Consider the following 21,964-nt stretch of genomic DNA (forward strand, 5'->3'; position numbering starts at 1 on the left):
GCGGTGGGGCCAGGGCCGAGCTCAGCGAACAGTAAAATTATTTTCAGGACTAAAATTGGCGATTACTTTGCTCCTGAGTTATTTTCTGTATGGGAAAAGATATTCGCAATTTGCACTGAGATACGGTTTCGCATAGGGCAAGAAAAGCTGTTCTTTAAAGTTGAATTTATGGTTGTGAAATAACCTAAAGACTTTGGCCTGCAGAGTGAGTGGTCACAAACTGATGTTTTGCTCCTGCTTTCACAGTATGTTAGGAAATGGAGATGAACGTTTCACAGTTGTAAGGAGGAGAAGTTGCGCGTTATCCTACCTTGAACGTTACGTGGAAGCGGAAGGCTAGATAAATTTGTTCCATACAGCTGTTGTCTGCTGTGGGTTTCTGTTTAGGCCTCAGATATGGGGGGACCCTAACTCAGAGCTTATTATTAGTGGTCAGTGTCATTTGCAGATGCTAATCGTGGATTATTTTACTTGCTTGAAGCTACATGTTAACATAATAAGTTTATTCTCAAATTTATCTTTTTTATTCCGTCAATCTCAGAAATGTTTCTGTAAGTAGCTTCGGTCAAGCCTGAGCGACTTTCCCATCTAGTTGAGGTACTCAAATGCGTGGCTCCTTGAAAATGCTCTACTGGCACGTCTACTGGAAAAATGCACTGAAAGATGAGATTTTAAATGAACGTCAGTGATAACAGATTTAATTTTTACTTCCTTTCAGAGGAATGTATATAAAAGTGTAAATAGTTAAAAGTTTTAGAAATAAGTCTCACGGTTTCTTCTTTGCTTTTGTAGAGCAGCACTTGCTGTAGTTTTCCTACTTGATACTTCCGTTAAAAGTCAGCCTGAAATAACCTACTTGAAAATATTGTTTTTCATAATTTAAGTCTTGACAAAAAGTAACTAAAAAAATTTACAGAATACTTGTAAACAAAAAGAAAGAGCTAATTCTGAATAGTAGAATTTTAAGCAGTAGAATAAATGGTAGCCAATTCTAAGTAGTGCTGAAGAAGTATGAGCAGCGGAGATAATACTGGACTTTGAGGAGCAGTGATCTGGTAAAGACGACCAGTCCTGATGATCCTGACCCTTAGTAAGGAAATGGGGGTGATGTCTTGGGCCTCTTGATGGATTTATATTACTGTTCTGATCTTGAGTTACTTTGTTTGAGTGAGAGTTAAGTTTCGTCTGTTCAGATACATGAAAGAAAAATCAGTTTGTATTCAGAGCTTTGTAAGAGAGGGTAAACTAGCTAAACATAAGAGGTAATCCAGATCCAGAAGTATCTTATTGCAAGAACAGTTCAAAATTACCAGTGGACCCTGGGTTTAGTCAATTTTTGCAACTAAAAATACATGAATAAAGGGAATTGTGCATAGACTTACCTGTTTTGTAAGTCTATGCACAGAACAGGGATAAGTGGGGAAGCTCACACTGTTTGCTCGTTCAGCTTACTGCCTTCTCGTTGTGTTTGATGCCTCTCCCAATAGTACAGGGCAGTGAGTGATCATTCTCCTGTTTGCCTTCTGCCATTTCTTTGGGGAATTTTGAAAACTCCTTTGGTAACCTCACTCAGATGTTCAGACTGAAGACATCTAATCTACATAACTGTTGTTTGTATGGAAACTGTTCCCCTTTTCACACCGTCCTATGTACTTTTTTCTTCTGTATTCTTTTTGAGATGAGAGGACAAGAACTGCAAACAGCGTCTAGGATGTGTGGACTATGATGTAGTGGCATGGTGATTTTGTTTTCTCTTCATCTAATAATTTCCAGTAGTCAGTTTGTTTTGACTATTGATGAGCACTGAGCTGAAATTTCCATAAATCTATCTTTAGTGGCCATAAAATCTCATTTCTGAGCAGTATAATTGGCTTGGAAACTGGTTATGTGTAAAAACATATTTGCTGCTTCATCATCGTCGTCATTACTTTACCACATAGATGATAAAAAGGCAGGTGAAAGTCTATAGTGTGAAATTGGAATTACAAGTTTTAGCAGTCAACCCACAGCTTTATTATCAAAAGCTTAACCAGCCAGCAGGCTTCTTTACCTTACTGTCTGCCAACTTTCTGTATCATCTGTGAACGTGCAGTACAACCCAGGCTTTATTAGCTTGCCAGATGGGACTGCGCTAGTCGCCCCTATCCATTTTGAAAGGGTTTGTTTTCATTTACTCATTTGCTGGCGCATTCTCCTTGGCAAATACTTTTATGGCAGTTATCTTTTTTTTTCATAGCCAAGAAGCTTATATTCTGCTATTTCACAGCTGTGAACTTTGCCACTGAATGATGGTCTTGAAATATACTATGGTAGCTCGAGTTTGGAGCCGTGGCATTCTTTTCGATTGGGTAACCTAGTTACCTAGTTCTTGCTGTTTGGGATGCTGCAGGTGAGTTTCTTGGAGAATGCAGAAAACAAGCATCATGAAGGATGAGCGATATTTTTTTTTTTTTCTTTAACTGTGAACTATTATTTTACTTGCAGAAGTAAGTGTGTGTGTATTGTGGTTTACTGACAAAAAATACATTTCATCCTTCAGGCTAACTTTTTTTTTTCTTCCCCAAACTTCAATTATTTGTGCAATGTAAAATATGGGCTTTTATTTAGATCTTCCTGAAATAGTTAAATGATGGTGGCCTGTATCGTTGCCTCTAAATGAGGAAATGCTGCAGGGAACCAAGTTACTTCTCTGAGTTTCACTTAAGGTGCTTTTGCCAGCTGACTTGGGAAAGCAGTATCAGATCCTGCTGTGTCAGAGACAGCATTGAAAGAAATAATTTGCAGTAGGCTTTTCAGCTTTAATTATTTGTATGGAACTGATGCCTACTACTTTTTCACATGTAACGTTTTGTAACTCGTTATAGGAAGTTTCATTTTAAGTGACGTGGTAACAACAGCAGAGAGGAAGGTCTGACACTAAGACCCAAAGAAGATTCTTGATATTAGCATTCATTTGAGATGCAATTAGATTTATAGGGTGTATTGAAGAAGTGCTCCTTCTGTTTCCTTTTGAATGAGGAGGAAGTAGTTGTATGGGAAGTCTTTCAAGTTTTTTGCTGCTGTGAGGAATGACTTATTTGTGGCATAGCTTTTTAAGTATTGGTTTTGTATATAATACATTTACAACCCTCCTCTGTTATTCACAGTCTTACTTGCTTTTGCAGGAAATGAGTTGATTATCTTTTTGGCTGACCAGAAGGAACCCTACTTTAAGCCCCGTGTTAAGTTACCAATGAAGTAAGTATCGATATTCAATGGTGAAACAGTGTAAGTGGCTGTTGTTCTTGAAAGTGCATCTCTGCAGTCAGTAGGAGCATGGCTAGAATTGTCTGTGCTGTTGTTACCTGTTTGACTGTGTTGTTCAACTTGCCCTTAGAGCTCCAAGTTCTTTGACCAGCTTCCTGATTAATTTCCTGTTACATTTTGATTTGATTTGTTTGGATTTTGTGGGTCAGATAACAGAATTTGTGGAGATGAGTTTTGTCATTCATATTATTAACTAACAGGTGTGACTTCCCACCCCTTATGGAATTTCTATGCTTTGGATTTTTTTGTCCTCTAATTAGTATTAAAAATACCCATATCTTAGAATATTCTTGCAGTTGACTTGGTTTTCCAGGCCTTTATTTCCTAGGAAAGCAAACTATTGTTCCATATCATAGGTTAAGTCTTTTTGGCAGGTAGTATTAGTCTCTGTCCCAAGACATGTTTTCAGGGAAATTCTTCTAGTCGCTGTAATTACTAATAGAATCCAGCCAATATCATCTGCTTTAGAGAGAGAAATGGAGAATGGTGTTCTGGTATTTCTGTATAGAGATCTGTTCCTTTCTAAAGTTCAAATATGGCTTTGAAAAAAGCATCAATTTTTAATAAATGTAAAACAATCTGTGTGTTTATGTACATATATATGTACTAGTTTTAACCGTAGTAGTATTACAGGATATGTTATTGCTTATTCATAATGCTTACTACTAGTATTATATCTGTTAAGAGTAAAATTGCTGTTATAGCTCAGCTTCATCTTCTATAGTTCTATATATTTTTATTTTTCCGTATTCCCTGTTGCTAATAATAATTGGGACAAAAAGGCAAGCCTATGAACACAGAAGTACTTTCAGTTTTCATGCATACATTTGTACAATTATTTGCATGTGGGGTTTTTTGTTTGTTTTTGATTCTAGATCTCTCGGTGTTACCATAACCAGTGTAGTTCCTGGAGATTATGATGGTGATTCACAAATGGATGTCCTCCTGACTACCTGGGCACAAAATCATGGCAAAGATGAACTTTCAGTGTTTATTTTCTGGGGGCACAACCAAACATTAGGTGAGTTGCTGAGACTGCTTATTAATAAGATTGTTAGACTTTTTAATAATTCAAAGTATTTTCAGAAAGTTATAACTCATTTTACAGTGTAGTGGTTGTTTTTACAACTAAAATAGGGATTAGCAGCTATTCAGCTTCATACCCATATATTATCTTGCTCTTAAACTGTATTCAATAATTAATGAAAGAGCACAAAGCTAAAACTCTCATTTTATATCATGCAACAGACATAACCAAAAGATATTATAGTTTGACAGTAACCTACTAACTGCAGAGCTTCTTCTCGTGGCTTACCCATTATGTGTGTCAGTTTTACAAAGGTTACCTCAAAAGACTTATCTTGAATTTCAAATGCACTGAGAACCTGGTGTAAAGTTTAGTGCATAAACTTTCAAAATATCATACCTAAGCTTATCAACAGTAATATTAACACTCTTATTTCTGTTAAACCAAATTCTTTAAAGACACTGACACAGTAAAGTAGGTTTGGGGAGAGGTTTCTAGAGTCCCTACCACTGGAAGTTTTCGAGAACTTCAGAATCCAGTTTTCAAGAGTCTTTTAGGAGTATTCTACGTATAGCTGATTCTATCTTAGGGTAGAATCATGGATTGTGTGAACTCTGGAAGTCTCTTCTGTTTTCTGTTGAATTTGCTAGGAAAGGGTTTTGGGAAGAGTTTAGGGTTTGGAGAAGGACAGAAAAGCAGAAGAAGGTACTCTTTTAAGTCCACAAAAACTACCAAAGAATAATCACTATTATAAACAACTGTGTTATGAAGGGTTTACAAGTGAGGCAATTGATGACCTTAGATAGCATTGCTTCTGGCTTTAATCAGAGGTGAAACCTGGGAAAATGTACTGGATCAAGTATTAAGAGAATAGGAGGTAGCTGTAGTACTGGGAAGAATATGAAGGATTTGGATTAATTTATGCTGTCTTGCTTCTGAATAAACAAATATTGGGAGAGGCCCAAATGAGCATTTGGGGTTTAGAAAAGGAGTCAGAGATAAAAAATTCAGGCAATGGTTGGTATGTAGTGAGCCTACTGGGAAGGTATGTGGTGCCTGCTTGGGTAATGGAAGTGTGACAGACGAGTCAATAGGATGGTGCTGTCATACAAAATGTGGAAACTGGAAAGAAGAGAAATGTTACAGAGAGGTGAAGGAAAGGGGGATTATGTGGCAATGAGTTTGGATTACAAGTAAAAGTGAAGTCTGAGAGGTTATAACCTGGTTAGGATTTAAAATTCTTGCTTCCCATTTAGGCAGTCTACCTCTAATCGTTATTTCAAACAATCAGTGTATGTGATTAAGAATGTTTTTTACAGTGACAAAACATTAAACGGAGGCCTTACATGCAATGTTAAATTTTTAGGCTGTCTTCATCCTAACCATTTCAGATTTTGTGTATGTATGATTGCAGTCATACATAGAAGTAAGTTTCACTAAAATCTATTTAGAATAATTTGTTGAAGGGTTTAATGGAAAGGGAAGAAGCTTCAGCATTTTAACTGTAACTCACCTTTCCTGCATAATTTCAGGCCATTTAGTTGTTTGTGTTCAGTGGTGGCCGATTTTTTTTTTTCTTTTAATAATAAAATTGGGTTGTAAATTAATAGAAGAATTATGTTGAAGTTAAAAATGTAGATGTCATAACATTGGTAACTGAATCAATTTAATATTTTCTGGTTTTAGATCTTAACCATAAAACTATGTTAAATAAGACTTTTCGTGATGAGCCTCTAGTAATGGAGTAAGTATGACCTACTTCTTTTGAAAACAACATTATAATGGTGACTAAGAGCAACTTAAATATATTTTAAAGCTAAAATTGGGAACACATGCTCTTTACCTGTTAATAACAGGATGATTTATATAATGTTAACTGGTCTAATGAAAGATGACAAAACTTATCAGTCATCTTTACAAATCTTGTATGTTATATCATCCTGGCAATAGTAACTAAATAAGCTTTTATTTTTTTAATTTCAGTGCTCTGTTTATGCAGAAAAAGAGCCATTCATTTTTGAGTGAATTTTGTAAAACAAAAACCTTACTGGCTTGTCAGGCTGAGCAAATATCCCTTTCACAGCGTACTTCCCTCTGTGTGAAATGCTGAACAAGAAAGAGGGGGAAATATAGCTGGAAAATCAAATGCATGCCATAGTGTAAAATATTGAAAGAAGAATACTGCTACCAGCAGCTCAGACAAGAGCCAAAATTCAGAAACGACTATGCAGCTAAAAATTCTTCATTGCTTGGTGGGGAAATGCTAACCAAATACAGGTTAACTTAAGAACAGTTAACTTCAACTCCTGTAATGGCTGAGATAATACTGAAATTGTTTTGTATTTTCAGCTTTAATGGAGACTTGATTCCTGATGTCTTTGGTGTCACAAGTGATTCAAGTAAGCCACAGATATTGATAGGCGGGTAAGCTAAGGGTTTGTTTGTTTATTAGCATGAATTTTGTTAACTCATTGTGATTCCACTTCTGTTCTTATTAGAGAGGCATAAGCCTCATGTTGAACAGGAACTGTGCGAACGTATGAATCTTCTCTCATTTCCATGTGTATCATTAAACATTCTATGCCACTCTGCTTCTAATTTTTAAAGTGTTATTTTAGAGGGGAAGTAGACAGTCTATGAGAGCTGAGAAACCAAAAACCATGTTAGTTGACATGAGAAATAGGATAATTGTTTCTTGGAACAGTTATAGTCTCCTTTGTTTAGTACACTTTGATATTTATTATTATAATCTGTATTATGGAATTCTGTGCTGTGCAAAAATACAAACTAAAGTTTTTAAGTAGCATCCATAGAATTTAAGCTGCATTTAGTTATAATAGATGAAGTGAATAGATGATGCAAGAAGTACTGGAACAAATCTTAGAATATAAGGGATGGCAAAAGAAAAATGTGCAAGAGTTTGAGGTAAGCTTAAAAAAAAGTTCAGCTCATTTATCTAGGAAATTAATTGTAATGGGAAGGTTAGACAACATGGGAAATCAAAAGCATGGGAAGTGCAAAGTGTAAGGGTATTAAGCTATATATGGAGGAAAATATTTGGTATGCTTATTGGGGAGGAGATTCATAAAGATACATAAGGCAAAGGCAACTTTAAGTAGCAATATAAGTATGTATGCAACTCGTTCTCTGTATTGCATCTTTTGTGTTAAGGGCTGGCTAAGGGCACTCTTCGGCAAATAGAAGTTGACTGAAGACTTATGAGATTGCAGTAAAGAGGACTAAGTTTCATTACGAAAGTCTCTGTTAGCCCTGGAATTTCTAGAATGGGACTAGTTAGCAAATACTGGGATAAAAATTATTATTTTAATGGGATATTTAAATGGCTAGTAAGGACTATGCAAGGGGTTAATGTTGTTTCACTGTTTTGGGTATACCTGGAGGTATTTAAAAGATGGGTAGATGAGGTGCTTAGGGACATGGTTTAGTGGTGGGATGGCAGTGTTAGGTTAACAGTTGGACTTGATGATCTTAGAGGTCTTTTCCAACCTAAAAAAAAATAATTGCTGAAATCAAAGCATAACAAAATAATGGATCTCTCCTGACTCAGAAGAACCAGTCTCTAGACAAAAAAATGAAAAAGTAGCAACATCTCTAATATTGGGCAAGATGGCAAAGAACTTTAAATCTGTCTTTTGAAGAGAAGTTATAAGTTATTTGTTAAAAACACTACTGGACCCCAGAGAAGGCCAGTTCACGTTCTGTTCAGTTTTCCCCATTCTGCTTTTGAAGTTTGTAATCTGATAAAGAAAAAGAAATCTTTGGCTTTTAAGAGCTATTAGGATTGTCTGTTCATGGACACAAATCGGTGTGACTCCAAATTAGTGAAAGTTTTGTTACTGAACAGGATGACCTTTTTTTTAACAACTAAAAATGTAAGTCTAATGTTTTCCTGTGACTTTTACCAAACTGAATTTAACGTACATTCAGACTTTGACTTTTGTTAGGAAGAACTTTAGTGATAGTGGTGTGGGTTTGGGCATTCTTTGAAAAAGAGGAAGCCTCAAAAGAAAGATACTTGAATTGGGACTCTTTTCCTGATTTAGAGATTCTTCTGTCAGTTGACAAAGAATGTGCTCAAAAGATAGCAGAAATTATTTTTAGGATGCAAGTTGGATTATAAATGTCAAAATAAATATGTTGTTCTTAGCTTTTGGCATTTTCTTTTTGAACTATTTTCTTTTGATTAATGCATAATTTCCAACAAATAATTGGAAAAATTAGGAACCAGTCTTGTGTTTTCTTGGAGGATTGGACCTTTAAATCAGTTGTTTGAACAAGTTTGTGTCTTCTAACTTGCTATTTTGCATCTTTTACATGGAACTTGGTAGGATTATCTTGAGTGTTATTTAGTAACGTTAACATAGAAACCTGCAGCTCTGTGTGTGTCAGGAGAAATCCAGGTGTTGGCATCACAGCTGTTTTAGGTTGGCATACAATCAATGCTTAAGTTTATTTTAAAAGAAAGAGTAAGTCTTTGCGTTCGTATGTGGCTTTCTTCAGCTATTGTTTTGAAAGAGGTCTGTTACCACTGGGAAATCAGTGAGATGATTACTCTGTCTCTATGGCAACAGTCTATCAGCTTTCTGTCCTGCATCTCCATGGCCCTTAAAAAAAAATAATTTAAATCAGGCTTGCCCCCACCCCATACCCCATCAGTCAGTTTAACAAAGCTATACCTGTAGTTCCTAACCGGCTATTTTCCTTTCCTCAGAGATCATTCAGAAGTGATGTAGGGTAAATAACATTTAAATGTGTAAGTGGAAACTATACCCTTCTTGGCAATATGGTTTTGGTCATTAATCCCAACTTGAATTTTATCACTTCTGTTACTTCTGTTTAAATTGGTGGCTTATGGAACAGAGATTTCAAATTCACAAGGGTGTTTCTGAACACCTTGAAATGATTAGATATTGAGAAATTTTATGAGCTTTTGAAGATAAGGAAAAATGGGAGGTTTGGTTCATTCTGTTGAAGAAATCCTTTCAGTAGCATTAGGATACAAATAAACTTACTCATTACAGCTCAAAATAAGACTGAGTGCTACAGGCAGCAGCATAAGCAATGTTTGTATGTGGAAAACCACTTTATGTCATCTGCTTAGAAAAGCATTTTTCTATTTTTAATCTAAAATGTTTCTAAATTTGTATGAGAGCTGTATAACCAACTTTCTTGGCTATCTTCAAAACTGAATACATAGAAAAACTTATAGAAAATATTTAATTATTTCTTTAAGATTAAGTGATTATTTTTAACATTCTAAGACTTAGTTATGATATGTGGGAAGTAATCAGAAGCTTATTTTTTTGCTTACCATAAAATGAGTCATGGAAGATAAGGACTTTAGTATTACGTATGTAATGTCACTGGAATAAACAAAGTCATTGCAGACAGTAATAATATCACTGTCCTCCTGTTGTATAGTGCATGATGAGATGTTTCTAAGTGTATTAGCTAGGGTTCTGAAAGTAACGTATTTGATGATTCAACCACTATGACTTTTGAAGGATTTGTTCTATTTCAGTGCACTGTTAATAGGGAGGTTTGCTGGAAGTTCCATCATTTTTAGAACAGAAAGCAGCAGGGCATATATGTTTATAAATAAATATATCACCTGCCTGGGAAATGACATAATTAGCCTGTAGTCCATCATAATATGAGAGTTTAATTCTTATGTTGATGATTTTTTTTTTAAGTGACTGAAAATAAAGTTTTTACGTGCAGCAGGCATCAGCTGCTGTAACAGCATGTGATTACATCCATTTTTGCTCATCTTTATTAATCCTAAAGTAGATGTCAGTACTGATAGTAAAACTACTTGAGGAAACTGGAGAGGATGACCATCAGTGTCTCAAGGTTTACAGCTGAAGCATAGACACTAAATTTCCCTTTGTGGGTAGTGATACTTTCCTGCGTACAAAAAAAGTTGCTTTAGAAAGTTAATAAAATCCTAACTGAAGCCCTGTGCTATGAATCATCCTTCGCAGAACCTTTCAAGCAATTACTCTAGTTAGTATATTGTAAGCTAAGTAGTAATTTTAGCTTAGCATTAGGAGAACATGCTTTCTGTTCAATTTTACTGAAAGTTTCACAATTTTTTTTAAAAGGTATATTATCATGATTAGCAGTCCCTATGCACTGATAAAATGTATTGCTTTTTATTCTTGTCTGTAGGAACTTATCATGGCATGCTGCATTGGAAACTCAAAGTAAAATGTATATACCGCACTCTCATGCATTTATAGATTTAAATAATGACTTCACTGCTGGTAAGTCATAAAAGTGTTAAATACCTTCCTAAAAATATTTATTGCTAAGTATACAATGTAACGTATTGCAATTTCCTTCTAGTATTTTAGTAAATTTCATTGATGGTTGTAAAGAGTTGATTTTGGAATGTTGTATTCAGTAATTACATGATTTTGCTACTTCTGATTTTTTTTTTCCAAATTTTTAATTATTTTATTTTAATCTCTACATTTTGAAAATTGAGTTTTGAAAAATAACTGCCAAAATGAATAACCTAATAACATTTGCTACTTCTTGATGATAATTTAATCGGAGTTAATGCTTGTTCTGAATAATTTTGTGTTCGCCATTAAAGCATTGTTTCCTGTTCTTTGTGGTGCTCTACTCTAGTATTCCGTTTGTAACTGAATCAGAAGCAGGGCTGCCTTTTCTTCATCTTGAGTCTGAAAATAGTTTTATAATTCATTCAGAAGAATGTTTTCAAGACTGGACTTATTTGTTTCTTGAAGCTTTCAGTGTGACTTCATTCTATTTTGTTGTAGTTAATTCTATCACTGAGAAAATGGCATGTAAGACTCTATTCTTCTATTACTAGATGAGCAATCCTATAAGCTATTTATAATTTAGTGTTCACAAAAGAGTACTGGAGACAACTTCTCTTATGGTAGATAAATTGTATTCTTCCTTTGTGTCTTTGTTTTCTTTGGGGTGTTTTTGTGAAATATGCAATGCAAGTTAGCCTTTGATTACCACGATGAATCTATTTATCACTTGCATACCTGGTTCATACCTCCAACCACATTGAAATATTGTGCTAAACTTGATTTCTTCAAACACTAAATGAATTCTGAAATGCTTTATCTTCTGCTAGATGCGCAATGTACATCAATTCATATATGGTAATTTTGGAAAGAGAGCTTATTTTTTTCCTATTTAGTAGCATGGGAATGAGAGAGGAAAGAATCCATAAATTTAATTAAGATGCTTATAAATGTTGGGGATTAAGTTAATTGCTTTAGCGCGTAGTCAAACCTTAATATTCAGTTCTGGCACATTGCTGCATGAAACTGTCAAGTGGAAATTCCAACTGGAAAATTAAATATACGGTTGCTTACCATAATCAGTGTCATGTAATAACCAATTCTAACACACTTAATTCTATAAATCCTTTGGAATTTTGTTTTAGTGGCATGGGCAGCATAGATGAGCATTCCAGGTAGAATTTTAAGATGACTATATTGAAATCTGAACTTACAGGTAGGTAAAAGTAGAAAGTTCAAGTTGCTTATATAGAACAATCACAGATTGATCAATTTTTGCAAGAGTACACAAAGGTTTTTGTGACAGCTAACAGCTTGAAGAATGTCCAGAGAGTTCCAGTTAGTGCTGGTGATATATGGAAGTTCCTCTATTAAATTGAAATGAAAGTCAGGATCTTTGCCTGGGGAGTGCTGGGACCTTTTATAGGTTCGCATCTCTATTCCTATATCAAGTTGCGAATAGAAGCTTCTGTGAAGCACTCCCCATAGAAAGACCCTGACTTTATTTGCTTGTATAAGCAAGGATATAACACCTCAGGTTGAAATGTGTTAAGTTACAGCAACCTGAAGAAAATTTCAAGGAAAATAATTCATTTTCAGAAGAAAACTGGAGAAAATATTACCATAGAATTAATTTATTTAAAATAACTTCTTACTTCTAGGATGGGAATCGTAAGTTGGTTTTTTGCTGTCCCTATGAAAATTGGACCAACTGTGAACAAGGCATATGTTGCTGAAAAATACCTTATCAGTGATATCTGATATTTCATGACTGACATGTTATTTCAAGACTGCCTGCTGCCAAAATGAAGTCACCAATCGTCTGGTCCCGTCTGCATACTTATGGCAGTTCCCTCACATCAGCTACATCACAACTGCTCAGGAACTGGGGCTGGCAGGGAACACAATTCATTTTCACTTGAGTTATTAAGCTGATCCAACTCGCCGTGCAGCTTCAGGATTGCCAGAGCCAATGTAAGCACAGAGAGAAGGTTGACTCCTCTTTTAGTAGCAGCAGTTGTAGCCTGCCTTTAACCAAGCATGAAATTGCACCTTGAGTCTCATTATGCCTTTTCCAAAAAATACCTGTTTAGTGTTCTCACCATGTCTCCTTTAATTTGTGTTCGTACAGAGTTGGGCAAGTGAGTCATAAAAATAGTCACAAAAGTAGTCAGCTGATAGAAATTAAAAAAAAAACCAACACCCCACCTGTATGTAATGGTCTATACAGTGCTACTAGTAGTGTGATTCTAAATGCACTCTGCCAAACAGGGCCAAAACAAGGTGCTGATATTACTGTAGTATGCCCACAGCTGGTCCTGTGTTTCGCTCTGTGCAGTCTGGATAGACTTTGTGGAAGACAGCTGAATGTCCTGTTTGTTTGGCTCGGTTCCTTGTTAGCATAGCTGGGGCAGTGCAGCCCTACTACGCCAGCAAAGAGAGGAGTGTGATTCATGCTGTGTTATTTCTCAGTGGAGTCTCATTACTTATTGGTTGGTTCAGGTAGAGCTAGTGAGGAGGATTCCTGGGACTCCTTTCACCCGCACTGCTGTTCTTGAGTTGGAAGAAAACCTCACTAAGAATAGGTCCTGGTACACATTAGAATCATATTAATTAAGAGGGAGGCATTGATGAGGATGCAGGGGAATTGTCTGCATGCTGGAATCCTGTTGTCCAAAAGACTTGGTAATCGTGACATTTGATGCTGCTGTGGTACTTTTTGACTGGAAAAAATCAGAGTATTTACTCACAGGCAATGCTACTATTCATGAATATGAAGATAGATTTGTACCTAAAATGGATGCACTGATTTTTGTTTACGAATAAAAAAACCAAACCTCCAGAACATGCAATCTTTGTATGTTGTTTTGGGGCAGGGTTTAAGACCTTTTTCTAATATTCTGCAGTGTTTTGGGGCTCTTTGTATTCTGTAACAGATGCAGCCAATTCCATGATTTTTAGCTGGGCTAATTCTGGCAATGCTATCATTATAAACAGCTTAGGAGATTTAAAGTGTGCTTGACATAAAAAAAGAAAAAATCCTCTCTGGGATGACAATCTTTTTGCTAGTTTATTGCCTAACCCGTTTTCAACCTGCTGATATTAAACCCTCAAAACACAGCTTTTAATTGGCATGCTTCTTCTGCTCTGGGTAAAATGAAGCTGAATTGTTATGATTTCATTATATGAGAACATGTTCATAAAGATGTTTTTAATCCCTAACAGTGCTTCATGAAAAGCTAACCGTGTAAGGATTTTATAATCCAAAAATCCACTAACCAGAACAAAGGTAATACTAAACAGAGATAATACTAATCTTTCTTGGTGAGATATAAACTAGGCCATTTCAGATAGTAATGCTGCTGCTGTTTTTAAATAAAGCATCCTCATGCAGAAATCTCAGCTTCTTACAATTTTTAATTCAGTAAGTAATTTTGAATTAGGCCAGGAATTTTATCTGATCCATGCAAAAATTTGCTGTAAAAAATTTTTACCGAAGGGCCTTTGTGTGCTTTATGGCTAAAGTAAATATGAAATTTTCAAGCGTCTTCTGCATGTGTATTAAGCCTGTGTTGCTCCAGGGAGGAGTGTGTAGTTCACAGAATGGCTGAGATTGGAAGGGATGTCTGGAAATGGTCTAGTCAGCCTACCTACCATCAGGGCCACTGTTCATACATGCACAGAGATAAGACTGGAAGATGAGAAAATGTGGTGACCCTTGTTAGAGTAGGGCTACTGGTGTCTAGTAATACATACTCACACTTGTCATTAGTTCTGTTTAACAGCCAGCTTAAGAAAATAATCTCAATGCTAATAATAATAGGCTTGTCTGAACAGATTAACATCAGGTGCATTTTATAGAGCATGACAGTCCAGGTGACCATTTCCAAAGCAGGCTCCTCAAGTAAGAGGCCTGTCTTAAAAACATCATATCCTCAAACTGAAAAATATACATTGCATGACTTAAGAAAAGTAGTATTTGTACAGGTTTTGACTCTTTTGACTTACAGTGAAGGACGGAGAAAGTAACTTCTGTTTGCATTAGTCCACTCAATTTAAACTAAAAACGAACTCGGTCTTTCTCAGAAATGTGTTTCAGATGTGTTAGTCAAGAGGCAGAGAGAATACTGTTTAATTGCATAAACACTATTTGCAATATGGTCATTATACTGAAGATTTTACAACCAAAATAGTTGAACTGAGCCACGGAGAAAAAGTGTTATAGCTGGAAAATGAGGCCAAGATAGGTAAAAGGCCTTGATAAAGACCACCCAGAAATGATGTGGAGATGAGTACCAATACAGATAACCTATTTAAAGCTAGACAATAGACAGATATATTTTGTTTACACAATTGTTAATTTGTATCACAGTACTTTCAGATGAATACTTTGGACCAAGCTGAATTTTAAATTTAGCATGGGTCACTAGGTAAACACTGATTAGACTGCCTTAACATAAGCTCTTATAGGTGTATAGAGAGTGCTTTATCTAAAGTTGAAATTTTTAGGATAGCAATTATTTTGCTACATGTAATTTTTTTTTTCTAACTAATTAACTTGATTGCTTCTATTTAAAACATGCTAAAATGTCAGATGTTCATTTAGGGCTAATGCTGTCTTTCTAAGCTGAAGTTGTAGTACTTAAATACTTGGAAAAAAAGGATTATTAATAAACAATAAATTCGTATACACTCAAAGTTACAAGTATTCTACCAAGAAATAAGGCAATGGCCCTGCAAATACTTTTTAAATGTTCAAATATATGAGACAAACTGGCTTGGACTCTGAATCATACTGTTACTTAACACTGTACATCTGCCAATGTATCCTCAAATGCTTTGAAAAATAGCTGATGTATTAAATATTCTGTGCCGTATTTGGATATGTGATTCCAGAGTTTGGAAATACTACTTTTACATCCTGTCTTGTGTTGAACACTAGCACATGGTGTGTATAATTGCAGATATTTCTGGAACTGTTTACATAAAATGGAGGAAAAATCATAAATTTGATTTTGGGAAAACTAAAGTGGAAAAATCATTAGTCAGAAACAGCTTGCTATATAAGCTAATTGCTAGTCTCTTTACTGATTTCTGATGGTTAATTTTCTTATGTTGTTTTGCTTTGGGAATCTAGAAAACTAATGTACCAGAACACTTACAATGTGTTTTCTTTTTCATTCCCACTTCTTAGTTTAAATGCATAAATGTAGATAGTTTTCTCCTTGAAAACCAATCATTCAAATTGCAGGTGATTTTTCTGTTGTAATCATTTAAACCTGGATTCTGAAGACACTGTAATGCTTGATGTCAGACTCTGATTATGTTTTTGGTGTTTCCTCTTGACTGAAGCTGGTAGCCTCTCTGCATATAATGTGATCATCAAAGCTGATTTTATGCAATAGATCTGCATTTATTCTCTATTAAAATAACCAGACTCATTATATTTGCAAACAAATTATCTGGCCTTTTAAAACTTGAGTGGCATTTTAAAACTGGGGGGTGTGTGTGTGTATGTATTTGAAGGCAAATTGTTCTCTTTGGTTTTGCCCCCTCCCTTATGTTTTTTCCCCAAAACAAATATTCAGTAATGCCATGTCACTGTTTCATTCCTTGAACAGGTACGTTTTTATACTTTCTTAACTGTTTTAAGTTCTGCTAACAGAGCTTACCTGAGAGTTTACAGCAAATAATGGAGGCAAAAAAATGATCACGTAGGATACACAGGTTATATTTTGGAGGACCTCAATCTATGTCTATAAAGTTTTGTTTGTTTGTATTACTTTTTTTTTACTATTTAGAGATTTGCTGTCTCTAATCAAAAATGCTCTGTGTGATGTGATCTCCTGTTACCTCTATTCCCCCACTTGTTCCTGTGCATTCAATACCACAGGAAGCACCTGCTTGTAAGATGAAAATTGCTCAAATTATCTGCATCTCTTCTTGCTGCTGAGATCGGTCTAGTCTTGCCAATGCCACTTTTCTTACTCATAGCTTACCTCACGAAGAGAATTAAAGAATGAGTAGAGATCTTCAGAGAAAATAAATAGCTATTTTAACTTAAGTTTTTCCTAATCTTCTAAAAGAACCCATGACCTGTGCTATCTGCTTAGCAGTTTTAATTTTGAAATTGCCATTATAAAGTGTCTCAAAAGCTATTCCCCTTGAAATTTTTAATTATATACTGATATAATTATATGCACAGGGGGGCACTAATATGATATTTTTATGGGAATCAATAATAACTTAATATAAGTGAGAAGCAGAGTGGTTCTGCCCCGAACAGCATTTTGCTGAGAAAGCATGAATGTGAAAATGGGTTCTGAAAGCACTCTTAACACCGAGTGTTCATCTTCTATTTCCTGAAACAATACTGTTGCCTTTATTCTGAAAATAAACAAATTTTCTGTCTGAAAACTCATATTTGAAGTGCTAAAAACCAGAGGAGTAGTTCCACCTGCTCTGCATATTCAGAAGCATAACTATCCAGTATAAATATAGTTTAAAAGTTTTCAGTTCAAGTGATGCTTTTAAATTAATACATACAGATTTTTTCTGTAGTAATTTTTAATAATGAAAGGGATTTTAGTGCTTAATTCTGTTGTTTATAATTTTTTATAGTCTGCTTTACTAAATAGTTCCAGTAAACATTATTAAATTTTGAAAGACCCATTTGAAAAGCTGAGTAAATTCACAACCTCTTTTATTGTAAGCACATTTCTTAAAAATTTGAAACGCAAATTTGCTTGTTTGGAACATATGAAGTCTCTTTGTTTTGCTTAAATCTTTGAGAGGAGGAAGTTACTGGAAGGAGTTGTTCCTTAACTGACTATTTCAGGTAACTAGCACCAAAAATTCATGAGACGTTGATTGCAAACTCATTAGCGTTGGAACTTGTACTCATATTTATATTGTAAAAGCTAAATTGCTATAGCTAGGCAGTAGATCTGTTCAATTTTCTCTAGTACAGTACTCTTACAATTTGACGCACAGATCTGAATACCAAATGATAGAGGGTTTCTCTACCTTAATTAAAAAGCTTATGAACAGAAGCACAAAACTTGTCAGGTTTGATTTTCCATTTCCATGCAGTAAAGAAATAAAAATGACTACATCTAACTTTTTAATGTAAAATTAGGCTTCTGCAATTTAAAAATATTATACAACTGAAGTTGTGCAAGTACAACACAAAATTGTAAATAACATTTTTAATTTTGTTTTTAAATACTTTTTTCCTACTTGTGGGTCAATCTGTAATGTAAATAGAAGAATATTTGTAAAGTGGAGGAAAGTTATCTTTTACTTGTCCTTTAGGCTTTATGGCATTTAATGATTTTTCATACAGTTCTCACCCATTCTGTCAACACACTGCAAAGTAGAAATTTTTAGTTCAGCACGTTATTGACATACGTACAAGCAGGCATGTTAATATCCACAAGTAACTCCTAGTTAAAGAATATGCACAGATACACCTGTTCTTCCACATAAATGAAAAATTTTTTAGCCATGTTTGGAGTATGCATGTCTGTGTTCTAACTGAGCAATACCTTGTGCATTTTGATAGTGTTTAAAAACAGGGGCTTTTTTTTTTTTATGAACTTAAACTTCTGAAGTAAATGTGAAATCAAGCTGTAACTTAATGTTGCTCATTCCCTGGTGGATTCTGAAGACAACCATAGATGCTGAGGGTTTTAATTCTGAAATAAAGCCCTCTGACATTAAACCGAAAGGTCAAATCAGTCATTAGTGAAATGAACGCTCCATCTATAAATAGTACTGTTTTTTATAACACTCAAAAGTGAAGGAAAATAACAAGGATAATCAGAAGTGAACTTTGAGCAGATTCTATATAGTTAGGTTTTATTGCAATTTCCTTGTAGTCCTAATAAGAAAAACCAATGTTTGGTAATAGGGTTTATAATACTATCTGCTTTATTTAATAAGATTGTCTGCAGTTTTCCAGTTGGGCTGAAGTCTTCTAAGCTCTCTACCTACCTCCACATTGAACTTTTTCTAACCTGTTATACTTGCTTAGCCATTTTCACAGACTGAAATTGTAGTGGAGCTCATTTGGTATTTGATAACTTAGGGCAGCTTTTTTCTAAGTGACCTAGCACTTGCTTTTGAAACATCCTTCCTGTAAGATAGTAAGGTCTCTTTGTTTTTGCTGTTTTAATTAAAAGATCCAGCCACATTTAGCCAGTTTGAAACAGGTTTTAGAAATATCATCTGGGTTGTGTGGCTGTTCATTTCCTTATTTGCTATTGCTGCCTTGCTAAAACAGCCATCGGTGGTGAACATGCCATAGATGGGGATTATCGAAGCCTTCCCTTCCATTGTGGCTCTGGACTATTGCCGGTGTTACTACCTGCTTAGTTAGTGTAGTGCCTGCTTACTTGAGAGCAGGGGGCAAAAGGCAGAGATGACGCCCAGGAAGCAAGCATAGAAGTTGGTGGATGCGGAAGAAGTCTAGGCTGAAAGTAGGGAATTTAGATGGAGATTATGAGGAGCAAACACTGGATGAATTTCTGCAAGAAAAGGATGTTAACAGATGGACTTGCAGATATTAGAGGAGGACCGACCTAGTGGTGTGTGGAATAAGAGAAACATAGTTGCATAAGGCTGGGTTGAGAAGAGTCTAGGATTGTCTGTGTGAGGAATACTGTGGGACAAGGATCGGAGATGGACCTGCTGTTGGGCATAGAGCTGTTTGGCTGGAAACTGCCTGTATGATTATTTCTGCATCTGCAGCAAAAATCATAAGATATATGGTGTAGGAAGCTAGGGATTGCAGGAAGAGTAGAAGTGCTTTCTTGTTCAAGGTGTTTGAATGCTGTCCTGCATTTTAATCCATCTTTTTATGGAATTCCTTTGTCATGACCAATAACCTGTTGCAATTACATGTTGGGCTCTCATTAGGTGATCATCAGGCATCTTTATTTTATGTATTGTGTATCTGGTTTCTGAGCCCCTGTGGCAAGAATGCCATGCTTTTGATGTCTGAGATGAGCCACCATAAACACTAGTAGTTATGTAGTGCTCCATTAGATGTATTACATTAAAAAGATCAGAAACGGATCTAGCTCAAGGTATGGGTGCACTGTGTTCAATTATTATTTCAGTATTCGTACATATGTCTGGGATGACTTTGGCATTGATACAAGATAGACCTAAAGGCACTAAACTCCATGTACAAGTTTTACATAGGTTTCTGGGGAGACTTTTCAGTCTTCACTGGGCCAGATGTTGATACGATGTCAAAATTAGCTGATCCCATCAAATAAAGATGGATGGAACTGCTGTGGTTCCTCTGTAATGAGCTTTAGGTTACTGTAGCTTGCAATACAGTACTTGAATATCTTCTCTTTTTCAAGCTGAAACGTAAATTCAAATAATATCCATTTCCCTTTTTTTTTTGTGTTTTGTAAGAATGAATGCCGAATTCAGTGCTTTTCCACATATGCATTTACTGTTGATAAGATGTAATAGAGCCTGGTAGCAGCATTTTAGTACTACGCCAATTAACTCAAATTAAAGAATAGCCAAATTTGCTCACCAACTCACTTTTCAGGGAAAGTTGTGAGTGAAATGCTAACACAGTCTGGTGTGTTGGGTATCTTCTGCATTAAGTATTTGGTATATATTTAGGTTGATTTTCAGACTTAAGGACCTAAAATACTGGGTAACCTTGATTCTTTATCTTTTTCCCAGGCTGTTTAACATTTTTCATGTATTTTTCTATTGCTTATGTTGTTTTTCTGTTAATCATTGTCTGTTAAATCAAAAATGGGAAAACATATTTAAATGTGAATACACTTCACTTCGTGTTTGTTTAAGAGAAACATTTCCTCTCAGACAGTATTGCTTTTTTTATTTCTAGCTGTTCGCTTAGGCTGTAGGTGTTATATTTCAGGAAATCTGCCTGAATCTGACATGAAGATCTTTCCCCAGCCCAACTATCAAGGATTTTACTTATCTTTCCTACATCATGTCACAAATTAAAAATGTAAGAAATGCCCTGTAGGCTTAGTCTAGTGGTCTACCTAGCTAACCCGATATTCTTTCTCTGGCAGTGGCAGTAGGAAAGCGGCCAGACTGATTCCCTCCACCCCCCCACCTTGTTAAAGATACATTCTTGCCTGTTGTTTTTAGTATCCTTTTGTGTACTTACTGTCTTGTAAAAGTATCCAGAGTATCACCTTTATATTCTGTAAATAATTAAGATTGTTGAGCTCCAGATTATTTGGTTTTATAACCTCAGGTTGCAAATATCTCACATTGTGCTGTTGTTAGGTTCATCAGCATTTGAACAGAGCCTTATGACACAGCCCTCAACATTTTATCTGTGCTTTTTAAATGCAGAGATCTGTGTGCAAATGATTTTGTTTTCTACAGCTGAAAATGCAACCAGAACTATCTTTCAAAGGCAATGTGGCAGCGTATCTTTAGACAAGTGACTTTTCCTGAGCATATGTAATATGATAGGCATTCCTTGTAGGGAAGAGGGGTAGAGTTTTCTTGATATAGCCAGAAGCAAAACAAAAATATTACAGTTTTCAAGATTAGTGTATTAAAATACAAAAAGTGTAGAAATGAATTGTGTATGTCTTCATTGTGTAATCCAAGTACTGAACCTACAGATTTGTTGGCTCCATCTCTTCTTATGCAGCCCTTAAAGAACTTAGTAATAATAGACATGGAAAGCTATAGCAATAGTGGTGAGAGATGTCTGTCATGGACACCGTTCCTTTGGGAAGGAGATGCTTGCAAGGAGGTTTTGCTATGACTGTGTAGAAAAAGATACTTACAAATTGCACAAATTCTTAGTTGATTCCTCTCTCATATGCTTTTGGCTCTTAGGGACACAAACTTATGTAATAAAGCCAGATAGAATCATAGAATAAGTTAGGCTGGAAATAACCTTTGGAAATCATCTGGTCTAAAACACTATACCAAAGCAGGGCTTGGTTTTTTCTTACACATTTCTTTCCTGCAAACTTGGAGAAAACATTTGTAATTCTGGACTGTAGAAATTTGTAAACAGTTATTTGGGGTTTCTAAATTACATTGCATTTTTACACTGCTGCTGCGAAGAAATGTTTTTTGTTTTGCTTGCTTTGAAATCTCTGACATTCTTGATCAAAATGGAAAATTACTTGTAAATATTAAGCATTCGATTTGATTTCAGTGCCAGAGGGTTTAATCACAAAAACATGCATGAGCATTTGAGCCACGTACCTTCTAAGAAGGCTTAAGGCTGAATAGGAGGGCAATTGGCAGTAACATACCAGCTGAATTGGATCAGCACGGTCTAGGACTAGAC

At 35.5% G+C, this 21,964-nt stretch overlaps 1 protein-coding gene across 1 annotated transcript in view; it reads left to right on the top strand.

Annotated features, from left to right (window-relative positions):
• Nucleotides 1-2,291: 2,291 nt before the first annotated feature.
• ITFG1 (integrin alpha FG-GAP repeat containing 1) overlaps nt 2,292-21,964 on the top strand; it is an 88,679-nt gene continuing 69,006 nt past the window's right edge. The window contains exons 1-6 of the mRNA XM_035893625.1: nt 2,292-2,389; nt 3,165-3,237; nt 4,182-4,327; nt 6,020-6,077; nt 6,683-6,757; nt 10,526-10,620. Coding sequence (XP_035749518.1) covers nt 3,233-3,237; nt 4,182-4,327; nt 6,020-6,077; nt 6,683-6,757; nt 10,526-10,620 — 379 coding nt within the window. The 5' untranslated portion in view covers nt 2,292-2,389; nt 3,165-3,232. The remainder of the gene's footprint in view (nt 2,390-3,164; nt 3,238-4,181; nt 4,328-6,019; nt 6,078-6,682; nt 6,758-10,525; nt 10,621-21,964) is intronic.

This window comes from Egretta garzetta, unplaced genomic scaffold, assembly GCF_000687185.1.
Source record: "Egretta garzetta isolate BGI_Z169 unplaced genomic scaffold, ASM68718v1 scaffold354, whole genome shotgun sequence".
In the NCBI taxonomy this organism is placed as follows: domain Eukaryota; kingdom Metazoa; phylum Chordata; class Aves; order Pelecaniformes; family Ardeidae; genus Egretta; species Egretta garzetta.